Here is a 25,781-nt window from a genome sequence, read left to right as displayed (position 1 = left end):
TACTCCATAAGTCAGAGAGAAAAAAGGGATGGTAGAAATTGGAAGGGAATAGCATTTGCCATGTTGTATAGCATACCACAGAAAATGAATTGAAAGGAAAAAAATTTCAAAACAAAATATTTCGAATATACCTCCACTCAGGAAATACATGTTCATTATTTTCTTCAAGCCAGAAATAACTTTATCCCTCCTCTCTTTGAAATTCTCATAAATCTGTTATTATTCGGGGTCTCCATCCAATTTCTCATCAAAATTGCCTTATTTGTAGCTTCCAAACACTAATACCACTATGCGGAAACAGAGCCTATAAAATGCCTTAGGGGCATGAACTGCGTGTGAGGCAGAAATGGTATTTAAGCCCTTAATGAAATTATGAGCTTTGGAACTGTTGCATAGTGGGTTTATAGGATCTTTCCTCCACTTCCCCTGTTTGGGGGAGCTGAGGGGGTTCAGGAATATGTATAAACTTTCTTTCTTTTTTAAAAAAACTCTCAAAGGGGTTTCTTTCTACTTGCAATAATTTTTTTTTTTTTAACTCTCAAATAGGTTTCTTTCTACTTGCAATAATGTTAATAATGCTCAGGAGCACAAAAGCTAAATACGTCGTTTCTTCAACGACCTTTCTTCAGAATCGTGAAAGTGAAGAAAAAGAGAAGGAGAGGGGGAGGAATGGTAAGAAAATAGTGTAAAGGAGAGAGGAAAGGAAGCAGCAAAAGGGGAAAGGGGAGCGAGAAAATGAAGGAGCACTGGTTTGCGGACGAGCGTTCCCAGAGCAGCCACAGCGCGGAGCCGCCGGCGCCCACTGGTGCTCGGAGCTGCCAATCGGGGTGTAATCCTGTAGGAATTTCTCCCGGCTTTATCTGGGAGCCACACTGCCGCCTTCTCTCCCCCAGTCGCCTGGAGGAGCCCAGAGAGGCAGGCTAGGGAGGGCGGGAGGGAGGGAGCGGGAGCAAAAGAGGAGGAGGAGGAGGAGGACCCGGGAGGAGGTGGCGGCGCGGGAGGAGGAGGAGGAGGGGCGCCGCCGCCAAGCCACTAGCCCCGGCTCCAACGCGCTCCTCTCCAGATACTCCGGGAGCTCCGGCCGCGCGGATCGCGCGCCCCCGCCGCTCTGCCCCCAAACTTAGGCTGCAGCTCCATTTCAAGCCATCGAATTTATTCCTCCAAATCAGGAACTGAACAGCGACGCGGGAGGGAGTCCGCGAAGGAGTAAAACCACAGCCGGTCGAGAAGAGCTCCCGAGAGCCGCCTTTCCGAAGCACGAACTCCGTGTCGGGAGTGCAGAAACCAACAAGTGAGAAGGCGCCGCGTTCCCGGGGCGCAGCGCGGGCCGCCGGAGCAGGCGCAGGAGCAGATAGCGAGCGCCTCCGAGCCCCAAGCCTCAGCCCCCGAGCCCAAGCCGCGGTCGCTGCGGCTGTTCGGCTCCCTCTGCGCGGGCTGTGCCTAGAGCTGGACAAGAGGCTTCGTTTCGCCCTCGTTGCAAGCTGCGGCTGGGAGCAGCCGGTCCCAGGGGAATATGCAGCGTGCGTGGATCTTGCTCACCTTAGGCTTGGTGGCCTGCGTGTCGGCGGAGTCGGTGAGTGGGCCAGGCGGGGGACACGCGCGCTGTTTAGGGTGCCCCGGGCTGAGAGGAGCCTTCGGGAAATCGGGGATCGCCATTCGGGGGTTCCTCCACCCCAGACATCGCACTTGGCCTTTGGGGACCTGCTGGGACTAATGCGATCATTCCTCTACCTCTTTTTCCCCTCCCAAAGAAAAGCGCTAATCACTGGAGTTGCCCTGTTGTACCCAGGGATGGGAACATAAGAAATGCAGTTTTGTTTAACCGCATAGGCCCCTGAAGTCACTCCCAACTTCCTCGCCCTCCAGGGATCTGGTTGCGTGGTCCAGGAAGGGCGAAGGGGAAAAAGGGTGGCCTGGGTTGCGAGCCCGACTAGGGCCCGCGCGGGATCGGGTGCGCTCCGCGAGCCCCAAGGGCTGATGCAAACTTCTGGGTCCCTTTCGCCGCAAACCATTCTCGCATTCCAGATTTCCAACTCGACTGAATGCAAGTTCTGATGAAACAGGTCCCAGATTTTAAAAACCTCCGAGTGTCCGGGGAGGAAAGTTTATAAAAGTTCTTTTGTTTGATGCTCCCTGTGACTGGGGCGAGATGCCGACACTTGGTGTAACGCAGTCCGCGGTCCCGCAGGGGAATTCCGGGCTGTGCGGAACCAGATCGAAAATGCGGAGGCGCGGGCCGCTGGAATCTGTCTTTGGCGACCCCTCCTAGTTGAGGGTTGGAGGGCGGCCCGGGGCCTTAAGGGCAGGACGACATTTTAATCAGGATTGCACTGGAGTGCGGCAGGCTGAGCGAGGCGGGGTGCGTGTGACACTGCGCTCTGCCTTGAGTCACCTCGTCACTTCGGGGGCAGAGGCTTCTCTCCTGCCATACTCACCTTCTCCGGTCCTGGCCGGAGCTTCCCGGCCAGGAGGAATCTCTCCCCGGGCGGGGCCAGTTGTTCTCAACCAGCATCCCTCCCCCCGCGCCTTGGCAGTGGGAACTTGATTTCTCCTTTGGGTCGCGTTTCTGGGGCTGGAGCTAGTTCCTCTGTGTTGCCCAATGAGCGCCCTCTAATGGGAACTGCCTCCTGGGCCTCACCGTGTCCAAGGCTGCCCCTACCTGGGCGCCAAGGGCTCTGTCCAGCCAGGTGGAAGCCCAAGCAGCTAGGCATTCGCCTGTAGCTCAAGTGCTGTCCCTTCTAGTCCCCAGGGTCCTTCTTTTGCCACCTAACAACTTTTCTATTTCTAATTAATTGAACTTTCTTTTAAGAAACAAATTACTGTATGTAATCTTTTGTTGGTTTGTGAGGCTTCTCCCTCCCCCCTTTTTTTCTTTGAGTTGAAGCAGTTTCAGATTGAGAAACTTATTGGGCATGGTGTTTGTGACCAGTGTGGGAGCCTGTGTGCTAGCAGTTCCCCAGGTTGGAGCATATAGAATTGGAAAATGTATAGAAAAAAATGAGTATTTATCTGGGTGCTCATGTTGTAAGAAGCATCTCTCCTTACCAGTATTTCTCATTGACAAATGATGGCTTAATCCTTAGAATTAGTAATCTTCCAGCCAATTATGAACTTTGGCTCCTTGTACACAAAAAGGGAACAGTTCTCTGTTTATTTCAGAAAAACATTATTGCTCATTTTATTGCAAAACAGGGCAAAGGGACAACTTCATCTAATGATTTTCAACAGAAGCTTGCCTAAAAAGCTGTACAGGGTTAGGAGAATATCTCCTTCCCCCCAAGTCCTGCTCAGGGATTTACTAGGAAATGTTACTGTTTGGTAATTCTAGAGAAAGAATAGCCTTGTGGGGTTTTTACTTCTTTTGACTGAGCTCTTAGGAAGTGTTTTGTAGAAACTGTACCTGTCCTCCTCGGGGACTGCTTCCCCCTGAAATCGGTATCTTTGGGATTCTAATATTTCTCAGGGTGAACCAGAATTGGATGTTTTCTGAGTAAAGGGCTTCATTGTGATAGACACTGTTTTCAGGGGTTGGAATATCCTCCAAAAGGGTGATTAGATATTTTTAAAATGTCAACTTGGAGACTCCAAGCATACAGTCTTTGTTAGGCAGTGAATCTTTCTCAGTAGAAGCTGTTTTGAGACCTAGAATGGCTAATGGTCCATTTAAATTACTTTTGGGTCTCTGTTTGTTTCACATACAGCTACATAAATAGGCACAGACTCAAAAGACTTAATTTTTAGAAGTTTAACTGTCATAAAACATTATTTCCAGCACTTTGCATTTTAATTTGAAAACTGCATCTGTGTCCTGGGATTTAAAAGTAGTGATCCTCTGAGCTTAAAGACTCTTTAAAAGGAAGGAAGAAAAATCATCTACAGTCAGTGAATTCTAGAGTTTTGTACTTAGCTCAGGGGCAGAAAAGGTTCCCAGATTAAGGCTTAAAGTTGTCTGTGGAAAAGAACTGGTGGTCCTTCCCTTGCATATGCTGAGATAGCCCGGAAACCTGTTTCTAGTGATCCATTCATGCTTTCTTTCCCCTGGCAGGTTTGGACTTTCTCTGTGGGAACACCAGGGCAGGGAAAGACAGACTGAGTGTGGCAGTAGTGATATGCTGCTGTTTTTCTGCCCTTTTTTTACGTGACTGTTTATCTTTAGAAATAATATATTGCAGACTGCTATAAACACATAATTTGAACTGGAAATATGTTTAAGAAAAGGAAGCGTTTTGAACTAGGGGAATTTTATAAACAGGCTTAGATGTCTGTAAATTAAAAGAAACTGTCAAGTCATTTGGAGCCATGTATTACCTCTGGTGCATTATGAAAGGCAGGCTCTGGAGTTTGTAAGAGAAGGGAAAATAAAACTGAAATCATACAGCCTTTTGTAGTTCTTTTAAAGTATGTTGTCTGTTCTAGTAATGATATGAATTATTTTTCTTGGGGAGTTTGATAGAAACAAAGGCTCTTTATTTTTTAGTTGGATATTAGCTGTAGATAGATGTCACTTAAGAAGGAAGTCTCTTATAAGATCAGGCTTACAGAAGAAGATGGGTGGATGTCCAAGAAGGAATTTGAACATGCCTTTTCAACTCCTGCTTCTGGAACCTGGTATATCTAGTTGTTTTAATATTATTTAATGAATAGTAATAGTACTTACATTGTATCCTATGATGTTTTGATGCATGTGTATATATTGTATATATTCAAGTCAGAGTGGTATATCTAGTTTTGATGGTGTGCCCCATTTAAAGAGTGGACTGTATAACATTATCACTCAGATGGCACCTTGGGGAATCCATAGTTTGGAAAAACCTTAAAAAAGTCAACTAGTTTTTCCCAGACGAGAACTAATTTTCAAGTCGCCAGATACCCCAGAGATCTGGCTGACCATCCAGAGGTAGCTTGGGGTCTCCTTAGGTTGGTGAGGCCTCTAAGGCTAACCCAGCCTCATGCAGTCTGACCAGCTCTATCATTAAAGTTTATGGGGAGTCCAGTCAAGCCAATGTGCTGTTGGCGTGTCTGTTGGCCGTGGCCCAGTAGGTCCTGGGAGGAATGCTTCTGAGTTTAGATTCTCACTAACTTGTCCTTCCATTGCCAAAAACCAAATTAGAAGATCTCGACCATTATTTTCTTCTTCCCAAGGGAGAAAGAAGATCTACCGTTCTTGCCACTGTCAACAGGACATTCCACTATCTCAAAATCACCTAATTCTTTCATGAACTAGAAGCCAAAATAAAGTCTTAGAGAAAAGCCAGAAGTAATGAAGAAGAGCCTTTGCTGAGGACAAGATCTTTTAATTTAACCTTTTTAGTCAACCATGTTGTTTTAATGCTAGTCCTTTGGAAATGAGTCTTAAATAAATCTTGACTCATTCATCCATGCATTTCTCTGTGCCTTCAAAATCCATCTGCTTGTTCATTAAACAGGTGAATATTCCTGCCAGGGAATCAATCAGCAAACCAGGGAAACCCCCTTACCTTCTTGGAGCTTCCATTCTAGTGAGCCAGGTAGCTTTTCTTCCAGTTGTTTTTTTATTTTTATTTTTCTTCCTTCAGACATGCCAGTGGTGCATTTATGTCAGTAGCTTTATAGTTGCCACTCCCAACCCAGATAGATACCTGCCTGCTCTTTAGTTTGTCTCCTACCACTTTGATCATATTGCCCATGGTCCAAAAATGCCTATTTGTCCTTGTTATTGTGGTGTGGAGTCAGTGTGCCTTGGCCAGCTTTATGGGCCACTCTGTAATATTGCTCCTTCCTGGTTCCCCCCGGATCACTCTCCAACACGCGTCCTGGCTCTCGCCCACGGGTGTCACTGTCACGAACACTCCTTGGATATGTGGCCACCTCTTCAGCATTTCTCCTTTGAAATTCTGTTGGTTAAATCCAAGCTCCAAATAGCTTTTCATGACTGATCCAGCCCCATGTCTCTTTTTAATGCTTCCGTAAATAGTAAGGCAGACTGATGATCAAAATCACTGGAACGATGTAGAAGTACAGATTTCAGACCCACTTCATCAGAAGGCTGAATGGGGGTGTAGGATGGAAGAATCTGTATTTTTATAAAACGTCTCAGATGATTCCTGTGAGTCAGCCACACTTGGGAATTACTAGTCTAGATCACATGGGTCACTCCTTAATTATGTGCTGCTCTGTGTCACTTCTAGGATTCTCAGCAGTGGCTGGGGTTAGAGCACCAGGGCTTGGGCTTAGAGGTGGACAAGTCCAGATTGTAGTGCTTGTACCTAGCTACTTACTCAGTATTTCAGCACTCAGACAAGATACTAAAGCTTTGAGCCACTTAAAAAAAATGTGTGTGTGTATGTATGTGTGTGTGTGTGTGTGTGTGTGAGAGAGAGAGAGAGAGAGACTGAAAAGGACAAGAGAATTGGACCTAAGAATGCCTTTATAATTGTTGGAGGGAGCATATGACTGGTGCTTGAGGCCCAGAAAGTGCTGAGTGGTTTTCTTTCTTCCTTCCCCTGGCCTTTGTTTTCTTGGCTGTGAAATAAGGGAGTGATATAAGGTGCTCTTTAAGGCCTCTGACCCGCCTGATGTCTCTCCTAGGAAGTTGGTGCCATCTGCAGGGAGGGGCCGTGTCTCCACACTTCTCTGCTCTGTGCAGTGCCCAGCTCAGATCTGCAACCGGGTAAATGCTGAGCCTTGAAGCACAGGGCCAGGCCTGCTGGGTACTCCTGCTGACTGCGTTTTCACTGGCATTGCCATCAAAGGCAGAAGCCAGGGGGTCTGCTGAACCCACCAACCCCTGTGGACCAGGCCAGTTTGCCAGTTTTGATTCCTCCTGAACTCAGCCTCATCAACACTGCAGTGCTGGTGTGAAGCAAGAGGAGACAGTGATGAGAAGCCCCTGCACATCAGCAGTGGGCACTTGTCCTTCCTCTGGCTTCCCTCTGCTCAGTGGAGATCCCTGCAGGTTGGAGGGAGAGAGCTGGGTGTGTCTCATGTGCTTCTGTCCCTCTGGGCATCAAGCATGACGGGGCGGGGGTAGTGAGTGAATGTGGGGGGCCTGGGAGCTGGTCAAGGGACCATTTTTATGTTTCAGAGTAAACATAACATGGAATGTCTCCTTTTAGCTATTTGAACTTCAGTGTTAAAAAATCTTGATCACGTTTTGACAAGTCTGTTTCTAGGGCAGCATTAGCTTTAGCATCAAGGCTAAAAGGGCAATTGCTTCTGAATAGGAAAGGGCACTGCTGAAGTGGAATTGTGAATATCTGTCTTTCTTGGGCATCAAAGAATCCTTGGGACAGGGAGGGGGGAAAAAGCCTTGTCATTGGAGATTTCCTGTTTCCATTTTTTATATAGGATAATGTTATTAAAGACAAGACATGTTTTCACATTTCTTTCTTCTAATGTTGAAGCTGATTCATGAAAAATGTTGTAAATATATGCAGTAAAAGTACCCTTTACAAAGCATCGTGTTTATTTTTCTTTTCTTTTGATTGTACAGGTACGCAAATACAAATAGTACTGATATAGAACGAGTATGTGCTATTAACAGAATTTAGTCTAATGGTAAAATGACAAATGTAGCATGGTATGTAATTATTAAAGGAAAACGATTTTTTTCAAGCTCTTACAACAAAGGGGAAATGTGTATTTTTGTATGATTTATTATTAAATACCAAAAAAGTAAAGTCAAGTCCCAACATTTTAGGGCAGGAAAAAAAGTAAGGCTTTGCACAAGTGTAATTAACTGTCTTATCCCCTGTGGGGCCATCTATATAAATGACAGAGTTGAACTAGAAGGAACTTTCTTGCCTTTAATATTTATTTTTTCTGTTCTTCAGGATGTGATTGGGGAAATGCTAAGATTAACTTAACCAATAAGTCATTATTAAGCTCCTACCAAATACTTCTTTCTTTTGTAAAAAATTATATTTGTTTATTTTTAAATGACAAATGAAGATTGTATAAGAATGTGTAACCCATTGTTTTAAAGGAAATAATTCTGATTTTATTATTCAGGAAAGGAATTTATTCACATTACAGAAAGGTAAGTTGTTTCTCATAGCTGATGGTAATCCGTTAGCTTGAACTGAGTATTTTTTGTGTATTAGGACTCTCTAATTGCTCTGAATATTCATGGACTAATGTCTAAGTATTCTCCCATATGCTTCCTAATATAAACCAGTGTAGCATCAAGACTGGTTGATGTGGTAGTATTCAAGACAATTTGACTGCATGTCATTTAGGGGGCTTTAAAAGGCATAAGTCTCATAAAGTGTTTCAGGCCCCTTGTTTGGTTTCTGGCTTGGATCTCCACTTCTGGAGTGGGCCCGTTAACTGGTGCCTTCCATGTCGTTCCCTCTTTAGCACCAGAGCTGAAGGTCCAGAGCTGAAGGTCGTAGAGAGCAAGAATCTAAATGAGCATGCTCAAGTTTGGGTGGCTCAGAGATTGGGCTCTGGAGTCAAGACTGGCCTGGATTAGAGTATGCTTGCTGTGTAATCTTGGGCCAGTTTCTTAACCACTATTTGCTCAGTTTTCTCACCTGTAAAATGGAATATAATAAAATATGTTCTTAGGAGCTTTTAGCAAATGGCATATCCATATGCTATGCCACATATTAGTTATAGTTCCTGGTTTCTGCTTTCCTGCAGGATAGGAGCTTGGCTTACATACACATGGGCTCATCTGATAAGTACCAGTCCAGAGGGTGGCCTAGGATGTGCCTGATTTAGCTTGCTTTTTCACAGCTAGAGCTTTCTCCCTGTTTTGGGGTGGGCTAGCTCTATGTTGAGATATTGGGCGATGTTTATACTCAGCTTTTCTCTAAAAGTGGGTGATGTGAGAAAATATGCTAGTTATTATTTCTTGCTGATGAAAGGTTTCTTACAGGGACTGGATGAATCCATAAGTGTTAGATGTGAAAAGCCCATCTTTTACAGTAATTTTACCTCTGCAAATCTGTCCAAAGGAAATAATCATAGCTGGGCAAACAGAGTTTACAAATGTGTTTATTGAAGCTTTACTTATAATAGTTTGAAAGATGGAAACAACCTAAGTTTGCAGTGACAGAGTAATGGTTAAACAAAGTACTCTGATTCATGTTGAATGTCATATAGCCATTAAAAGTGTGTTTGAAGGATGAGTATAATTTAGGGTCTTTAAAATAGAAAAAGTAGGATATAAAACTATGTCTTCTAAGATCTTGGTTATGTTAAATCAGTTTTATATATGAAGATAATATACATACATAGGTCTTCATATGCTTATATAAACACAGAAACCTATATAAAGGTGATGAGTTGTGTAGACCATAAATGACACACATGTGCACCTACACACACCCACACATACATGAACACAAGTAAAGCTGGGAAAATCAGAACAAGATTGATGGATCTAATTAACATTAATAGCCTTGTTGTGATATTTACTATGGTTTTTATAATAATGTTACCATTGGGGAAAACTAGCTGAATAGTACAAGAGAAAAATTTCACTTACACCCAGTGGGCTTGGGAGGCTGAGGCCAAAGGATCACAAGTTCAAGGCCAGCCTCATCAACTAATGAAGCCCTAAGCAACTTGTCAAGACCCTGTCTGAAAATTAAAAAAAAAAAAAATAACAAAAAAACAAACAAACAAAGAAGATGTGGCTCAGTGGTTAAGTGCCCCTTGAGTTTAGTCCCCTATAAAAAACAACAACAACAACAACAAACAAATAAAATTCAATTACAAAAAATGCGAGACCTAGATGGTTTTACTGGTAAGTTCTGTCAATCCTTTAAAGAATAGAAACTTCTTGTTCTAGATCTTAGAGAATGGTAGAAGGTCATTCCTTTTCATTTAGAGATTTGCATTGCTCTGTGTCAGAACCAGACATTTCTTGCAAACAAAAACAAATCTATAGGCCTATTTCACTGATGACAGATGGCAGAATTTAAAAAAAAAATTTCTTTTTGTAGTTGTAGATGGACAGAATGCCTTTATCTTATTTGTTTATTTTTATGTGGTCCTAAGGATCGAACCCAGTGCTTCACCCATGCTAGGCAAGTGCTCTGCCACTGAGCTACAGTCCCAGCCCCAGAAGGCAGAATTTTAAATTGAATATTATCAAATTGAATACAGCCACTTATTAAAAAAAATGACGATCCTGAATAGAATTTATGAAGAAAAACAGTGCCTTTACATTAACAACTTAAGGAGGGCTGGGCACAGTGGTGCATACCTGTAATCTCAGCAGGAGGATTGTGATCAAAACCAGCCTCAGGGGCTGGGGATGTGGCTCAAGCAGTAGCGCGCTTGCCTGGCATGCGTGCGGCCCGGGTTCGATCCTCAGCACCACATACAAACAAAGATGTTGTGTCCGCCAAAAACTAAAAAAAAATAAATATTAAAAAAAAAATTCTCTCTCTCTCTCTCTCTCTCCTCTCTCTCTATCTTTAAAAAAAAAAAAAAAAACAAACCAGCCTCAGCAACTTAGCTAGACCCCAAGCAACTCAGTGAGACCCTGTCTCTAAATGAACTATTAAAAAGGGCTGGGGATGGGGCTCAGTGGTTAAGTGCCCCCAGGTTCAATTTCCATTACCCAAAACAAAACAAAACAATAACATAAGGGAGATACCAAGGTGATCATCTCAATGGATGCAGAAAAGGTACTCAATAAAAATGTTAATATAAAGGTCCCTAAATTCTGGGTAACTGAAAGTTTACTATATTAGGTTAGTATATCTGCTGATGACTTAATTCTCTTGACATGTTTAGGAACTAAAAGGCTACTGTTTACCAAGTTGTTAGGCAATAGTCTGTAGTTGCAAGGATGACAGGTGTGTGACTGCCTTTCAGAGGATGGGTCATAACACATACAGGTTATAAGTTATAGGGAGTTGTATTAAATGTATAGCATTGCCAGGGCTAATTCTTCTAAATTAAAATTAGGCAAGAGATGATATTTAAGATTATGGAATATGATAAATTAGGATTGAGTTTCTGGTATTACCACTTAAAAGCCATGTAGCTCATGGAATTTTCTCATCTCTGAGTTTGTTTCTTTAATGTAAAACTGGGGCTTGCAATATTTTACTTTTTGGTTAATTGGAAGATGAGCCTCAGTGAAATTGATTGGAAATTTCTAACATAAAACCTGACCTATTGCTATGGGTGTTTGAAACATGTTTCTCTTCTAGCTTTTAATATTGTGATTCCGGAATATGTTATATATGTGTGAATGTGAAGGCATATGCTTTGTGTTTCTCACTTGCATTCTGATCCCTGACACGAAGAGACATATATTTTTATGAATTTAGGTCAAGTTTATTTTTTACTGGGCAGGGTGCCATGCTGAATTAAACCTTTTCTTCCTCCATCGCCCATGTTTCCTGATGACATTTAGGTAAGGCACATAATGGACTTGCATGCAAGTTGGAAATTTCCTGGAAAACATAGGGTTGTACTTAGTGTTACAATTTTAAAGTGCTTAAAGAAGGTCAACATTGGGGACTTTTAAACATTGATTAAGTTTACTAATAATTTAAAACATTAACCTTAGGTCCTATTTATGAATGCATTTAGATAAGCATGGGGTTTTGGTTTGATTATATGAGATATTGTGACTATCCTGATGAGTTATTGAACTCATTTTTTTGTTTGGTAAGTCAATCAGTAATTGTTAACTATTACTATAGTAATACTATATTGTGCAAAGCCTGTAGCTGGTCTTGAAAATTAAAAAGAAATTATGCCATGGTGCTTATTTTCAAGCTATTATCTACATTTTAATCATTGAGGGCAATTGAAGATAGATAGGACCCATAAATAACATGTATTATATGTAAAATATGAGTATATTTTTGTCTGAATCTGGGTGGACATACCAGAAATTAAAACTGCCTAAAAGTTCCAATGCATAAGGATAAGAAGAGCCCCTTATAGAAGACAAGTCACTGCTTTCCCCCAAAAACAAAATAAACCTTTCCTGAAATGGCACAGTGTGAGATTCAACACACTGGCAGTGTGACTTGGAGAAAAATTAGAATTCTATTAATGACCTGAACACACTTGATTTTCATATTTTTCTTTTTTCCCATCTGCTTTTTAAAGAAAGACTTCCAAAGAGTAAAACGTATAGAAAGTACATTGTTTAGAACCTGAATGGCCTATGATGTTTGCATTAGGGAGAAATAAACCTCATTTTATCCAGTCTAATTTTTTGTACTCTTAGCTTCTGGGCTGTACCTTATTTTGTGTATTCAGTTAAGATCAAATGGTCTTGAAAGAGCTGGGATAATTCTCATTGTACTCTTTTGGATTCTGTTTTTTCAGTCCTTGTAACAGTGGATGTTAGAGCTGGAATGGACTTTCAAAAAGGAAAAACATCCAGAGAAGTTAAGCAGATTATCCAAGATGACATACCCAGTTAGTATCAGAGTTTTATGCTGAGCCTAGGCTGTCTAACTTATTAGTATTTTTTATTGCCATAAAACATTCCTTTTCTGGCTTCTTCTTCTCTACCCCCATGTTAATGATGAACACCTAATACACTTGCTTCTGGGTGTAATAGAGAAATGAAGCAACAAATGTAGCAGCACCGTATGCAACAAATCGGCATCACTGTAGTTAATGTGTTTTGTGCAGAATGAATAATTTAAGGCAATGTTTAATTTCTCAATTTCTGTACTCCAGCTAATTCCTTTACTTGTTCATGAGCCTTCTGCTAATTGTGGGGGAGAGAGAGCTGAGAGCCCTGAGAATTTGGAAGACCCAGAGAGACCAGAGACTGAAATAAAGTTGATTTGTGAATCTTAGGAAGATTCTGGAGACTTGTAAGCAGAAGAGACAATAAAAGCTTTCTGGAGATAAGAATCAGGACTCAAAGCAAAATCCTCATGAATTTAATGCTGGGTTTTTCTGAGGGTGGAGAGAAGACTGTTAAGGAAGGTTAAGGGATAAAGAGCATTCCTTGGATTTTTTTTTTTTTTTAGAGAGAGAGAGAATTTTTTAATATTTATTTTCTAGTTATTGGCGGACACAACATCTTTGTATGAGGTGCTGAGGATCGAACCCGGGCCGCACACATGCCAGGCGAGTGCGCTACCACTTGAGCCACATCCCCAGCCCCTGCTTGGATTTTTATACTAGTAAAATGTCCATATTGCCTAGGAAGAGAGTCTGGGGCCCACATGGCCCAGGTAGAATCATGTTTTGTGCCTAGTTCCATTTTGGGTGTAGATCCATTTTTTTTCTTTCAACATTTTTTTCTTGAGTACTGTTTTTATAAATCTTTATATAACATAAATACATTTGTGACCACCATTTTCAGAAAATAAGTCTGTGAGATGTTTTTATTTGTTTGTTTTTTTAAAAAAGGATTTTATTGAAAGGCAATAACATGATAAATTACTAGTATGATTTCCTACTCTATAGTTAGAATTATGATAGGTACTTTCCATTCCTTATCTATGATTGTCTCACAACTGCCAAGACTATGTTTTATGTGGCCTAACAGAAATTAGGTCTTCAGTTTTTCTAGCTTTTGGCAAACCTGGCATGGTATTATAATTGTTCAAGAGAGCAGTGAAAATATTTGTGTCTTACCATTTTTAATGTAGTCGAAGGACTCCAACCCAGAATAATGAAGTGTCAGGTTCTTCATTTGCATTGGTCGGCTTAATACTCCAGGCCACTGATATTCTGATTTCTTTACAAACATTTAATATTTTTCTTTGATGGTTTCTTGGTTCAATATTCAGTTGGGTAATGGGAAAGCTGAGGGGTGAAATGAATGGGAATCTCCTTATTTTGTTACTTATTTATTTTCGCAGTGCTGAGGATCAAATCCAGGGCAAACAGTGTGTTAGGCAAACAGTTCTACTGTCATGCTGTACCCTGGCCCCAGTGGGAGTCTCTTTTTGAATCTTGGTTCCTGGCAGTGTGACTTGGGCAGGTTACATAATTTGTGCCTCAATGTTTGCATCCGTGAAAAGGAGATTGGTCATAGTAGCCACCTTGCAGAGATGCTAGGAGGGTTAATGAGTTAATATTAGCTTGTCAAGTGCTTAGAAGACTGTCGGTCATGGAGTCTGTGGTATCTCAGTGCTGATGATGATTGAAACAGACGGCTCATTCAATGGACTGATCAAAGACAATATTGTCACATGAGGTTTCCAACCTGAGAGAATGGTGCCATTGATCAGGAGGGAAAGTCAGGGAAAGGATGAGGTTTTTTTCCTCTTTTTTCTCTTCTCTTTGTGGCTATTGGGTTTTGATGGAAGGAAGAGGGTTTCAGCCTCTCTAACCTCTTTGGTTAATGAAGGACATATTCTATTGGTGTTCTCAGCCCTGCCACACACTAAATTCCTCCACGAATAAAATCAATCTAGACAGGTGGCTTTGTAAAGCTCAGGTGAGTCTAACTTCTAGAAGGTCTAGAAACACTGCTTAGGGTGACTTCTTGGTGTCCAGCTTAGAGGGCAGTTTGGAAGATACAATTCTGTTCTTAAAGCCTGGGCTCTGCTGCTTGGGACCAAACCCCTTGGGACGGGGGGCGGGGCATGGGGGTGCTTTGCAGGATCCTGTGAAAGTGCCTGCTCTCCTTCCACCTCGTTTCTTTCCTACCCTTCTGGCCAATATCTTTACTGGCTTGTATTTTATTGATAATTATTTTGTGGACTGTGATACATTCACGAGCTCTTCAGACAAAAGATTATTACCTAGAAATTAAGTTTACCTGAGGATGTCCTAAAAAAAAAAAAAAAAGTAAACATTTCTCTTTCCGAAAGAGAGCTTTCCTGAGTAGAACAAAGGACATTTGTCCTCTGGGGCTGGTTGTAGAAAAGAGTGTTTGGTCAGCTTATTAGATTTTCTTGGTTCCTGCTCTGAACAGAGAATTTGTGTTTTACTGATTGGAAATATATTCTAGGACTCATCTGAATTTGCAGCCCATGTGTAAGGCCTACACATGTGTCCTAACGATGACTGTCACTCCTGTGGTCACTGCACTTTAGTTCCCCTCCTTGGAACAGGTTCAAGTTGCTTTCATTCCGTGCAGCTCGATTGTTTCCGGTTGAAGTAGAAGAGAGCGTGCTTCAGGCTGCCCTGGGAACAAGACATCTGAGTTGTCTTTAGTTCTTGCTTAAGAAAAAAGCAGCAGCCCATTATCTAATCTATTCATAGTTTACTTTGTTCACGAATCTAATTTGGGAGCATGTTTGCCCTCACTGAGCTCTAAAAAACACATTTTTCCATCTGTTGAATAAAAGGGGGGATATCTTTAATTGACTCCGAAGGAGGAGGAAAAAAAAAAAAAAGACCTTGCTTAAGAATTCTGGATTTCTCAAAACTTTTCAAAATTGCTCAGCAGGATAACATTAAAATGCTGACCCTTTAGAAACTGCTACTCAACATGTATCTGTCCTGCAGTGGAGTTAGGAGAGGGATTATTCTGAGAAAGTTGTTAAGATGAGCCAGTCACTATGATTCACAGGCTTTTAAACCCAGTAAGTCTGTGATATCTAGAATAAGACTTGACACTACTGTTTATTATTTTGGCAATGATAGGGTTAAATGTGCCTTCCATTAGTTTCTAGTAAGCATGCACAGAAACTGATCTTAGAAATTAATAATGGTATAGAAATGGGAATTCTTCTCTCTTCCTTTCTCAGGCAAGGGTGTCTCTCTGGTGACTGTCCAAGAACATTGATAGAAGCAGTAGATAGAAGTGTTTTTCTGCAGTGGACACTAAGGTCAGTGAAAAGGAATGACTCTGCAATGGCTTTAGGCCAGTGGTTCTCAAAGTATGGCAGTGTTAGCAGCATCTGTGTCACTCAGGAGCTTGTGCAAAATGGAGATTGTGGCCCTCACTCCAGACCAATGGAGTCAGAAATCCTATAGGTATGGTGGTTCTCACCCTGACAGCAGGGGCAGTATTAAATGAGAGTTCCTGTTTGTTGGACCCTTGATAGTGGTATTTATTTTTGAAGCTGCCTTATGATTCTAATATGTACTTAGACTTGCTGTTGCTTTGGGGCTTGCTATCTAAAAACGTGGCCTAGACTAGCTAGCAAGGGCATCACCCAGGGGAGCATATTAGAAATCCAGAATCTTGAATCCCACTGAGATTTAATGAATTATAGTTTGCATTTTAGCAAGATTCCTAGTGACTCATAAGCACATCAGAGTTTGTGAAACACCACTTTATTGGAATAGTGAGTTTCCTTTATAGAAGACAGTCCCTAGAAGGCCCTTAATTTGCAATTTTTGTGAGGAGGTTGGACCTGCTGCTTTAGGTTCTGCTGGGCAGTGACTTTGAGGCAATCACTTAGGGAGCAAAGACAGCTTTAGTAGCTGCTGCTTAGAGGAACCAGGGACTATTAGATACAGCAGTAGTCTGTAGCCATCATCAAATGAGGCTCAGAACTTTTTGGCTCAGATAATGCAAAAGTCCAGATGATGCTGTCACCACGTGTGGCTGCATCAAGAATCATATACGGGCTCATCAAACCTCAGGTTTTATCTATCTCTAGCTGGTCTAAATTAAATGATTTGAATATTTATCTGTCTCCCTGTTAGTCACTCCCTGGTCTTATAGAATTAAGGTAATAGCTAAGCTGTTAAGAAGATATCCTCAAACATAGTGGCTTAACATAGATTTATTTCTCTTTGATGTACCATAGACATGGGTGGTGGGATAGCTCTGCCATGCTCACATGCAGTTCCGACCTGTAGCTCCAAGGTTGAGGTTCCACTTTTCTGTCTCCCAGCCAGGACAAAGAGGCAAGGATAGACATACCCATTCCCTTCAGGAACATAGCCCAGAAGTGTAATATATCACTCTGTTTATGTCCCATTGGTTGGAACATGGACACACAGCCACACGAGGTGCTGTGCACGCTGAGAAATGCAGTCTCTACATGGTCAACATGTGCCCAGCTAAAATCTGGAGAGTTGACTTCACTAAAGAAGGGAGGGTTTTAGAGATTGATGATGGGTGGTGGCAGGATGGAGCCTGGCAACTCCAGGTTAACAGCTTGACCTCTTGGCAACTGCCGTAGAAAGAGCTGCTCTTCTGTGGTCATTGCAGTAAGAATCCCGGAGTAGTTTCTCATTGACTCTTGGTTTCTGGGTAGCCTGGTCTGATCACATGCATCATCCCTGGAACCACACGTGGAGGAAGCATCACCCGAATCTCAGGGACAAAGATAGAAGAGAAATGGAAGGACTTGTTACCTGAGAGACTGGGTGTCACAGGGACGGGATACCCTCTCCTGCAGCTCTTCCCATCACCAGTGCTCTGGCTGCCCCATTGTAACTTCTCTTTACCTTTCAAGTCTGATCTTAACCTTACCTGATTTTCTAAGACAATAATATTGGCACATACAACTGTTCCCCTTGGGCTGACACTCCTGAGGAGCGATCATGGATATGGATTCAGGTGTGGACCTTCGTCTATATCTACATTTCTCTGGCGATCCATTAGATAGCAGGTGTAGTACAGAGTGAGCGTGGCCTCATTCTTAGCTGGTGAGAAAGGGAAGTCGAGAACTTGGAGGACCTAAAGTAGAGGAGTGGGTATTTACTCTGTCAACTGCGGAATATTTGGAGATTATTAGCACATTAGATCAGGCATTAAGGAACAAATTTATTCGTTGAGTTTAGTAAACATAGACTGTAGTAATGTACTTTGAATCTTCTGATCTTTTATTTTAATGTTTGGGAGTTTGAATAAAAGGAAAGATAAATTTGTCCATCTTTGGCACATGCTTTTTAAAAATGATCTAAATTAAATGATTTGAATATTTAATTGCTAAAGATAGAGCAATATTGAATTGCTAAACATAGAGGCCTGTAGCCTGTCAAACAATGAGTGTTATAGAAACGACTTGAACTTGGGTTTACCGTCTCCTTCTCAAAGTTTTGTTCTTTTGACATGTTTTTTGTACTTATTGCACAAAGGATTTGAAGTGATTTCCAAGACCAAAGGCCTTTTCCACAAGAAATGATGAAAACAGTTGAATTATATGTGATTGAAACATTTTAAGAGCATAGTATGTAGTACTTTTTTAAATATTTATTTTTTAGTTAATGTTGGACACAATATCTTTATTTTATTTATTTATTTTTATGTGGTGATGATGATCGAACCCAGGGCCTCACACATGCTAGGCAAGTGCTCTACCACTGAGCCACAACCCCAGCCCTGTAATACTTTTTTTTTTAAAGAGAGAGAGAGAGATTTTTAAAAAATATTTATTTTTTAGTTTTCGGCGGACACAACATCTTTGTTTGTATGTGGTGCTGAGGATCGAACCCAGCGCCCCGCGCATGCCAGGCGAGCGTGCTACTGCTTGAGCCACATCCCCAGCCCTGTAATACTTTTTTTTTAAAAAAAGTTTTGATGTCTTATAATGATGGGAAAATAATACATAACATTCAAATAACATGCCATTTTCAAGCCTCTTAACTGAATGCTTATTGTCTTTTTAATAAAAAAGTGGACAGTAGGCACAGCTGATGTAAATGAACTAAAATTCCATTTGGCAGAACTTGGTGTATTCCAATAAGATTTACCCAGACACTATTGTTGGTTTAATAAATATTAAGAGAGCATTTGTGATATGCCTCCTGGCATTCGCTGTTTCTCCCCTCTGAACATTAACTACTCTTGTGAGTCTTTAGGAGGCTGCTCTTGTTGTTCTGTGCTTTGAGGTATAAATAGAGACAGAGAACCCCGAGGATTCAAACAAATTTCATGCCAGGAACTATTTACGCAAATGCATTCAGAATTTATTGAATAAAACCTTTTAGTTAGTTGAATATAAAAGAATTTTCTTTTAGCACTCCATATGTGCAAGGGGTTTGGATTTTATTTTATTGGAAAATTAAAAAACAATAATAAAAACATGTCCTGGAAGTATCATCAACTAACAAGGACTTAGGAAGCTATAATGAAGTGACTGGCATCCGCCCTTTACCTTGGATCTCATGTTCTTTTGGACAGTCAGGACTGAAAGGGGTGGAGACTGCCCAGTAGATCGGTTTTGATTGGATGAAAGGGAAGAACTCTCTGAAAGGCTGGTGGAGATGGACAGGCTGCTTGGGCAGCAGTGAGGATCTGTACCTGCAGGTGAGCAAACGTGAGACGCAGAGCCATTTAGTTGGACTCTTGAGAGGGGATCATCCTCTGGCTGGGGAGATTAGCTGAACTGACCAGCGTCCTTCTGACTTTAGAAGATATTCTTACAATATTTTGAAATTGCATGCTGAGCAACTTAGAATGCATTTTCTTTCCTGATAACTTGGTCTGAGGGGGTCTAGAAATCTTTTGTTGTCCTCAGATGGAGGAGGGCAGTTTAGGGCTAACTTTGTGTTAAACTGATGGCAAAACTTTTATTTGCCCAATTTAGGGGACTGTGTAGCCATAAGCTTAAAGTGACCCTAATAAGTACTAATCAGGGAGAAGAATCAAATCGACTTTCTGGGGGGAGCCAGAGAGGTGTGTCTCTGTCAGTTCAGGCAAACTTGAGACATAGCGAGGGGCCTTGAGGGGCAAGAGAGCTTCAAAGGGGACAGTCAGGAGGTCAAGCTTTGCCCACTAGAGGAATGTAGAGGGAAGGGTCCCCGTCCAGCCTGTCAGGGGTTTAGGAGGTACTTTTTTTCCCAAGCAATCATTCCTCCACCCTCTACCACAGGTAGCGCTTCTTAGACTGGGTGAGGGTGTTCACGTGGTGCCATGTACACCCATGTCTTATGGGCCATTGTGCAAAGCTTTCCTTATGCATCTCACACGACCAGTTGACAATCACCACTGAAACAAATGAGGGGCAGAAGGACCCTAGATTGTAAATCTCTTTTCTGTTCATTTCCCCAGATAGCACTGACTATCCCTTCTTGTTCTTGGTGAGGTAAGAGAATTCTGGACAGGTAGCTAGCGTAGATGCATGGGGACTGGCCTTTCCCTGCCAATCACCAGCTGTGACTGCTGGCCAATTACTCAACCTCTTTTACCTCCATTTACCTCTTTGTAAAACCTGTTGATCTCTGCAGCCAGACATTTGATAGTTCTATAATGGCAGCACGTTTTTCTTAAGGAAGTTATCCCTCACCCTGTCCCTTGCTTTTTTACCTATGTCTTAGAGTGAAGTTTGGAAAATTCCAGCCTGGAGTTGAACACTGTATTGTTTCTCCTCCTTTCTCTGCCAGACAAGTAAAGTGGTTACAGTTGTCATTTAGAATGCAGTAATCTTTAATGGCTAACCATTTCCTCTATTGAAGATGCCACTTGGTCTAGCTGCCCCAGCTCAGATTTCTTCCTCCCAGATAGGAGGACAGAGGTTGCTTATGATATGGGAAATAGAAGCTGGATTAGGAGGTAAAGTTCTCACTGGAAAGGAAAAATGCTGTCCATCTGTTAGAGACAGGAAACAACTGGGGTGTGAAGGCCAGCTGTCTGTGTTCCATAGATGAAAATTCCCAGCTGAGTTTTTTCTGCATTTCAGGCTCTGAGTATTATCCACTGGATATATGGTCTTCTTGTCCTGGTATCTAAGAGTTGTCTTAAAAATGGGCAAGCGAGTGTGCTCCAGAAAGAATCAGGAGGCTGTGAGTATGGCATTCTGAGGGATCTTGAGGTGTTGATGCATCTCTTCTTTTAAAGGCAAATGGTTCACCCAGCATTATTAGAATCTTTAAATTTGAAAATCTCCAAAATGTCTATGAAATTGGCAAGAATTATCATAGACAGGTGAGAAATGCTATTCCAGGGTGACCTTGACTTGCCCATCAACCTATGGCCCATTAGCCCCACGGATGGCCTGCGCTCCAGGAGTGGGTCTCTTTGTCCCTGATGTTGTCTTCACACTGCTGAATTAGAATCCTCTTGAGGATGGGCATGATTTGTTAAAAATGCACATTCTTGGTTCCTGTCCTGGATCCTGCATTTTTAATGTGATCTAAACATACTGAAGTTGTAGAATCACTACTTTAAGCTGAGAAACTAAAAAGCTTGGAATGACTTTCTGCAGACCTCAACTCTATGCCTACATATTTGGTGTTTTAAATTCCAGGTCTGAGGTTTCCTACAAAATGCAAAATTCAACACTGAGCTTGGGACAAAAAATTTACCTAGCTTTATCTGGACATTATTTATTCCTTTAAAAAATAGTTTAGCCATGCAACTGGTATAATTGCCATATAATATTTTATACTCACAGTTCCTTTGTGTGTGTGTGTGTGTATACATATGTGTATGTGTATACATATACATATATTTAGCATCTTTGTTGATACAAAATTTTATTCATTTAAAGTGTTATTTAGTGGATTTTGGTGTATTCAGAGTTGTGTTCATTAGTCACCATTATAAAATTGTGAGAACATTTTTATCACCCCCCAAACCCTGTACCCCATTAGCAATCAGTTCTTTTCCATCCCCAACCAAATCCTAGGCAACCACTAATTTGCTTTTTATCTCTGTAGATTTTCCTATTCTGGACATTTCATAAAATACATAGTCTTTTGTGATTAACTTCTTTCACTTAGTATGTTTTTATTTATTTATTTACTTAGTATGTTTTTGGTTTATTCTTGTAGTAGAATGTATCACTACTTCATTTCTCTTTATTACCAAATAGTATTTGTGTTGTATTACCAAATAGTATCTGTGTTGAAACTTTTTGGCTAATAACAATTTGTAAGCATTCATATACATATGGGGACATATGTTCATGTTTTCATTTCTCCTGGGTATATTCCTAGGAGTAAAATTTCTGGGTCATGTGGTAACTCTATTTAACTTTTTAGGGATTGCCATGCTGTTTTCCAAAGTGGCTGTACCATTTCACATCCCCACCAGCAGTGCACAAGGGTTCTGATTTCTCACCCTCATCCCCATTTGTTACTGTCCTTTTGATTATAGCTGTTCTAGTGGCTGTAAAGTGAGATTTCATTCTAATCTTAATATTCACTTATCTACTGTATTGACTAATGATGAGCAAGTCATCATTTTTTCCTTTTAGCCATTTGTGTTTTTTCTTTGAAGAAATGTCTATTCACATCCTTTGCTTACTTTAAAATTGGACTGTTTTCTTATTACTTAGTTTTCAGAGTTCTTTTTATATTTTGAGTCCAAGTCCCTTATCAGATATAAATATTTTATCTTGTTCTATGGCTTGTCTTTTAGTTCTCTTGATAGTCTCCTTTGAAGCATCAACGTTTTTAATTTTTATGAAGTCCTGTTTATGATTTTTCTTTTGTTGCTTGGGTTGCTAAGGTCTATTTCTATGTATGAAGAGTTTTATGGTTTTAGATCTTACATTTAGGCCTATAATCCATTTTGAATTGAGTTTTGCACATGTTGTTGGGTAGGAATGCAGCTTCAATTTCTTGTTCTTTTTTTTTTTTTTTTCCCCCACATGTGGTATCCAGTTGCCCAAGTAACTTTTGTTAAAAAGACAGTTCTCTCCTCACTTAATTGTTTTGGCATCCATGCTGAAAATCAGTTGACCATAAATGCAAGGGTTTATTTCTGGATTCCCAGTTCTAGAAGTCAGTTTTTCTGAATGATTTATATGCAGTACTATATGTACATACTTGCCTCTGTGTGTATGTGAATCTTAAGAACAGACTCAGTTGTGATCAATGTCCTTTTTCCTTTGTCCTTCACTTAGGTGGCATGGGATTCTGGAGTGAAGCATGTTTTAGATCTGTCTGGTCCTTGGCCTACCCTGCCAGTAAGGACTTGGAGTCCTGAGTATCCTTCACCCATCAGTTGCCAACTCACCCAAGTTATTTAGTTTCATTGTATTAAAAAGCCTAGTTGTGAAAATGCCTGACAGAGAGGGAAAACAAAACAAAACAGGAAAACCCAAAAGTGACACCTCATGCTTCTGCTCTGTGGAAATTGGAAAGACTGATAGCCTTACTTTGAGAGCTGTTCACTATGGAAAAATACGAAAGTTCTTGCAGAAATGTCTTTATTTTATTTTAGGGTCTGTGGGAATTTGGAAATATAGCATAGGCTTTTAATTGTTCACAGCTGGTGCATGAAAAGAGTGGTAATAATAATTAGAAGTCATATGGTTCACCTTGTAAGCTGTTAATTTTAATCCACTCAATGTTTTTGATCTGAAGTCTGGCAGAGTCTTCAAGTGTAACCATTTGGAGGAGCCCCATCCTCGTTCTGTGTCAGGAAGTGATCTGAGTCTCTCTTGTCCTGCCGATTTGTTACAATCAAGCCATCGAAATAATTGTGATGTTTTCCACCCCCAAACACAAAAGCAGCCCATACTCAACAAAATTCATCTAAACATCCTCCCTGCAAGAGCCCTTAGGAGGAAGCAGCAAGTACCCTAAGTGTGTATCCAGCCTGTACAGGGAGCTGGCCGGCCTTGGAAGAAAGGAAAAATATTTAAAAATCCCAGTGGATTTTATATTATTTTTTTAGACATACTAATATAAAATGACCCATATGAACAAGTTGATGGCCTCTTACAATTTATGCTGGCTACTTATTTGACTAATTTAGTAAATAGTTGTTACTCAGAACTGAGGGATTCTCTGAACATTTTTTTCTTCTCTCACTTGAATTTTAGCACAAGATTACTTTTTCTGGCTTTAGTGGACAGAAGAATCTAGCCAAGAAAACTTTGCAGGGACAACATTATTTATTTATTTATTTATTTTGGTACTGGGGATTGAACTCGGGGGCACTGGACCACTGAGCCACATCCCCAGCCCTTTTTTGTATTTTATTTAGAGACAGGTTCTCACTGAGTTGCTTAGTGCCTCACCGTTGCTGAGGCTGGCTTTGAACTCGTGATTCTCCTGTCTCAACCCCCTGAGAGCCGCTGGGATTACAGGCATGTGCCACCACACCTGGCTAACGTTTTTTTACTTTTAAAAGTATGCATTGTAGAATACTCTCTTGAATCTCTAAAAAGAAAGCATTTTATTAAAACTAAGCTCTTTGTCACATCATATTTCCAAGAAAACAAAGCATCATCATTTTCACTTTGGAGGGCCATGGAACTGAAGTAACAACTATAGGGAGACACCAGATCAGAATTAGGAATTAGTGTGAGATCTCTGCATTTAGCAATTTCTAAATTGGTGATCATCACTCGTTTACCCACCTCTGCTGTTTCATTAAATATTGCCTGTCACAGTGAACACAGGAGCAGTAACAATTCCATTAACAGGGAGTCTCACATCCCTGCCCCTTACAGCGCCTTTCCCCATCCCACAGGGTTTGTATATGGTGTTGGGTGTGTGGACACTGTGTGTGCTTCTGTTTGAAGTACTTGCATCTGGAGAGCCAGCTTGAAAAAGCAAAACAGAAAAATCCATTGGCATTTTGAGAGTTGAATCTACAGAAGATGTTGTTTGCAGTGTGCTGAAAACATAAGGTCCCAGCAGCCGGAACAGGCCTGGTGCCAGGCAATTTCACTTCCCGAGAAAGAAGAGGGCTGAGCAGTCCTCTAAGGATTAGCTCCAACTCAGCAGCTGCTGTCTGAGTTTGATTATGCACATCCTGCTCCAGGAGACCTGCGTTAACCCTCGAGCCCCTGGGGAACCTCAGTGCTGTCTTTTAAACAAAAGATTCTTCACTGGGACACCCAAGGGCAAAAGCCAAAACAAAGTGGAGGTTAAAAGAAGGAGGAGCCTCCGGAGACTGGATTTGAGAGAACAATTTTAAGAAGGAAGGCGATGCAGAATTTTGGAATTGCAAGTGTCTCTAAGACCCTTAAATTTTATAGATAAAGCAGAGACTCAGAGAAGTGCAGGAACTTGCCCAAAGAGAACTAGTCAGAACCCAAACCCAGGTCTCCTCATTTCTTAAGGATGTACCATATCCACAAAGATGTGATTCCCACATCAGTATAAACAATATGTTGCATATTTTTTGAAAACTGAGCTGAGAAAAGGATTATGGGTTGTGTGTTAATCATGTTTTATAGATTGTCCAGGAATATTTAGATTTTTCTTTCAAGTATCATGTTATGTGTGTGAACTGAAACAAGCTACCAGTGAATGGATTGTTCTGGTAAATTCTGTATATGGTTCTGAAAGGCAGAAGAGGCATCCTGGGAAGGGTTGGGAGGAAAGCTTGAATCCAGAAGCACTGGGCAGGAAGGGTAAGGGAATAGACTTACATTCAGCCCCAGTGGTATGAGCAGCAGGGCTGCAGCCTAGGATTTATGGCCTCCAGTCTGGAGAGGTAGGTGGGCTCACATGATCCCCCGCTTGTTGAATATGTGTGGGGTCTTTGAACCTAAGGCTGTCCAGGTAACAAAAGGCTTCATGGAAGAAGATGGCTATCTCCAGTTCTTTGAGAGTAATATGTTGCTGTTTATTTCACATCTGTGTTGAGTATGGAGAATTTTCCCTGCTTTGTGGTTGTAACAAGATCCCTGGCTTGCTTCCTTTTAAAGGTTGGGGAACTAATTTCTCATAGGAAATAACACATTAAATCCAAGGATCTCACTAAAAATATGCGTGCTTTCTCATTTTGCACATTTAAAGGGTTGAGCCAGTGCAGGTTTGTTTGATATAATGGAATTTATTGAACATTGTTGACTTAAAGAGTTTTGACTAAGCAAGAGAGGGGAAAAAGTCAGGATGCATTTTTCTTGTATTTATTCTTTTTTTCTAGGATTTCAGTATCCCAAATAGGAAGAAAGAGTCTTCTCACAGTGCTGGGAAGTGTTTTTATTTAGTAGCCTCATCAGAACATTGATTGACTGTTGATTGAGCTTTTGAAGTACCTGTTGCCTGAAAGTGAATTTTTCAAATGATTACCTGATTTTTTTCCCCTTCTCTGG

The 25,781-nt window shown here is 41.2% G+C and overlaps 1 protein-coding gene across 1 annotated transcript in view; it reads left to right on the top strand.

Moving 5' to 3' along the window:
• Positions 1-1,007: 1,007 nt before the first annotated feature.
• Positions 1,008-25,781, top strand: part of Sdc2 (syndecan 2) — a 106,791-nt gene continuing 82,017 nt past the window's right edge. The window contains exon 1 of the mRNA XM_027947773.2: positions 1,008-1,573. Within this exon, the coding sequence (XP_027803574.1) occupies positions 1,514-1,573 (60 nt within the window). The 5' untranslated portion in view covers positions 1,008-1,513. The remainder of the gene's footprint in view (positions 1,574-25,781) is intronic.

The sequence above is a fragment of the Marmota flaviventris genome, chromosome 15, assembly GCF_047511675.1.
Source record: "Marmota flaviventris isolate mMarFla1 chromosome 15, mMarFla1.hap1, whole genome shotgun sequence".
In the NCBI taxonomy this organism is placed as follows: domain Eukaryota; kingdom Metazoa; phylum Chordata; class Mammalia; order Rodentia; family Sciuridae; genus Marmota; species Marmota flaviventris.
Note: the sequence above shows the minus strand (reverse complement) of the source record. Positions and strands in the feature narration are given on the sequence as shown.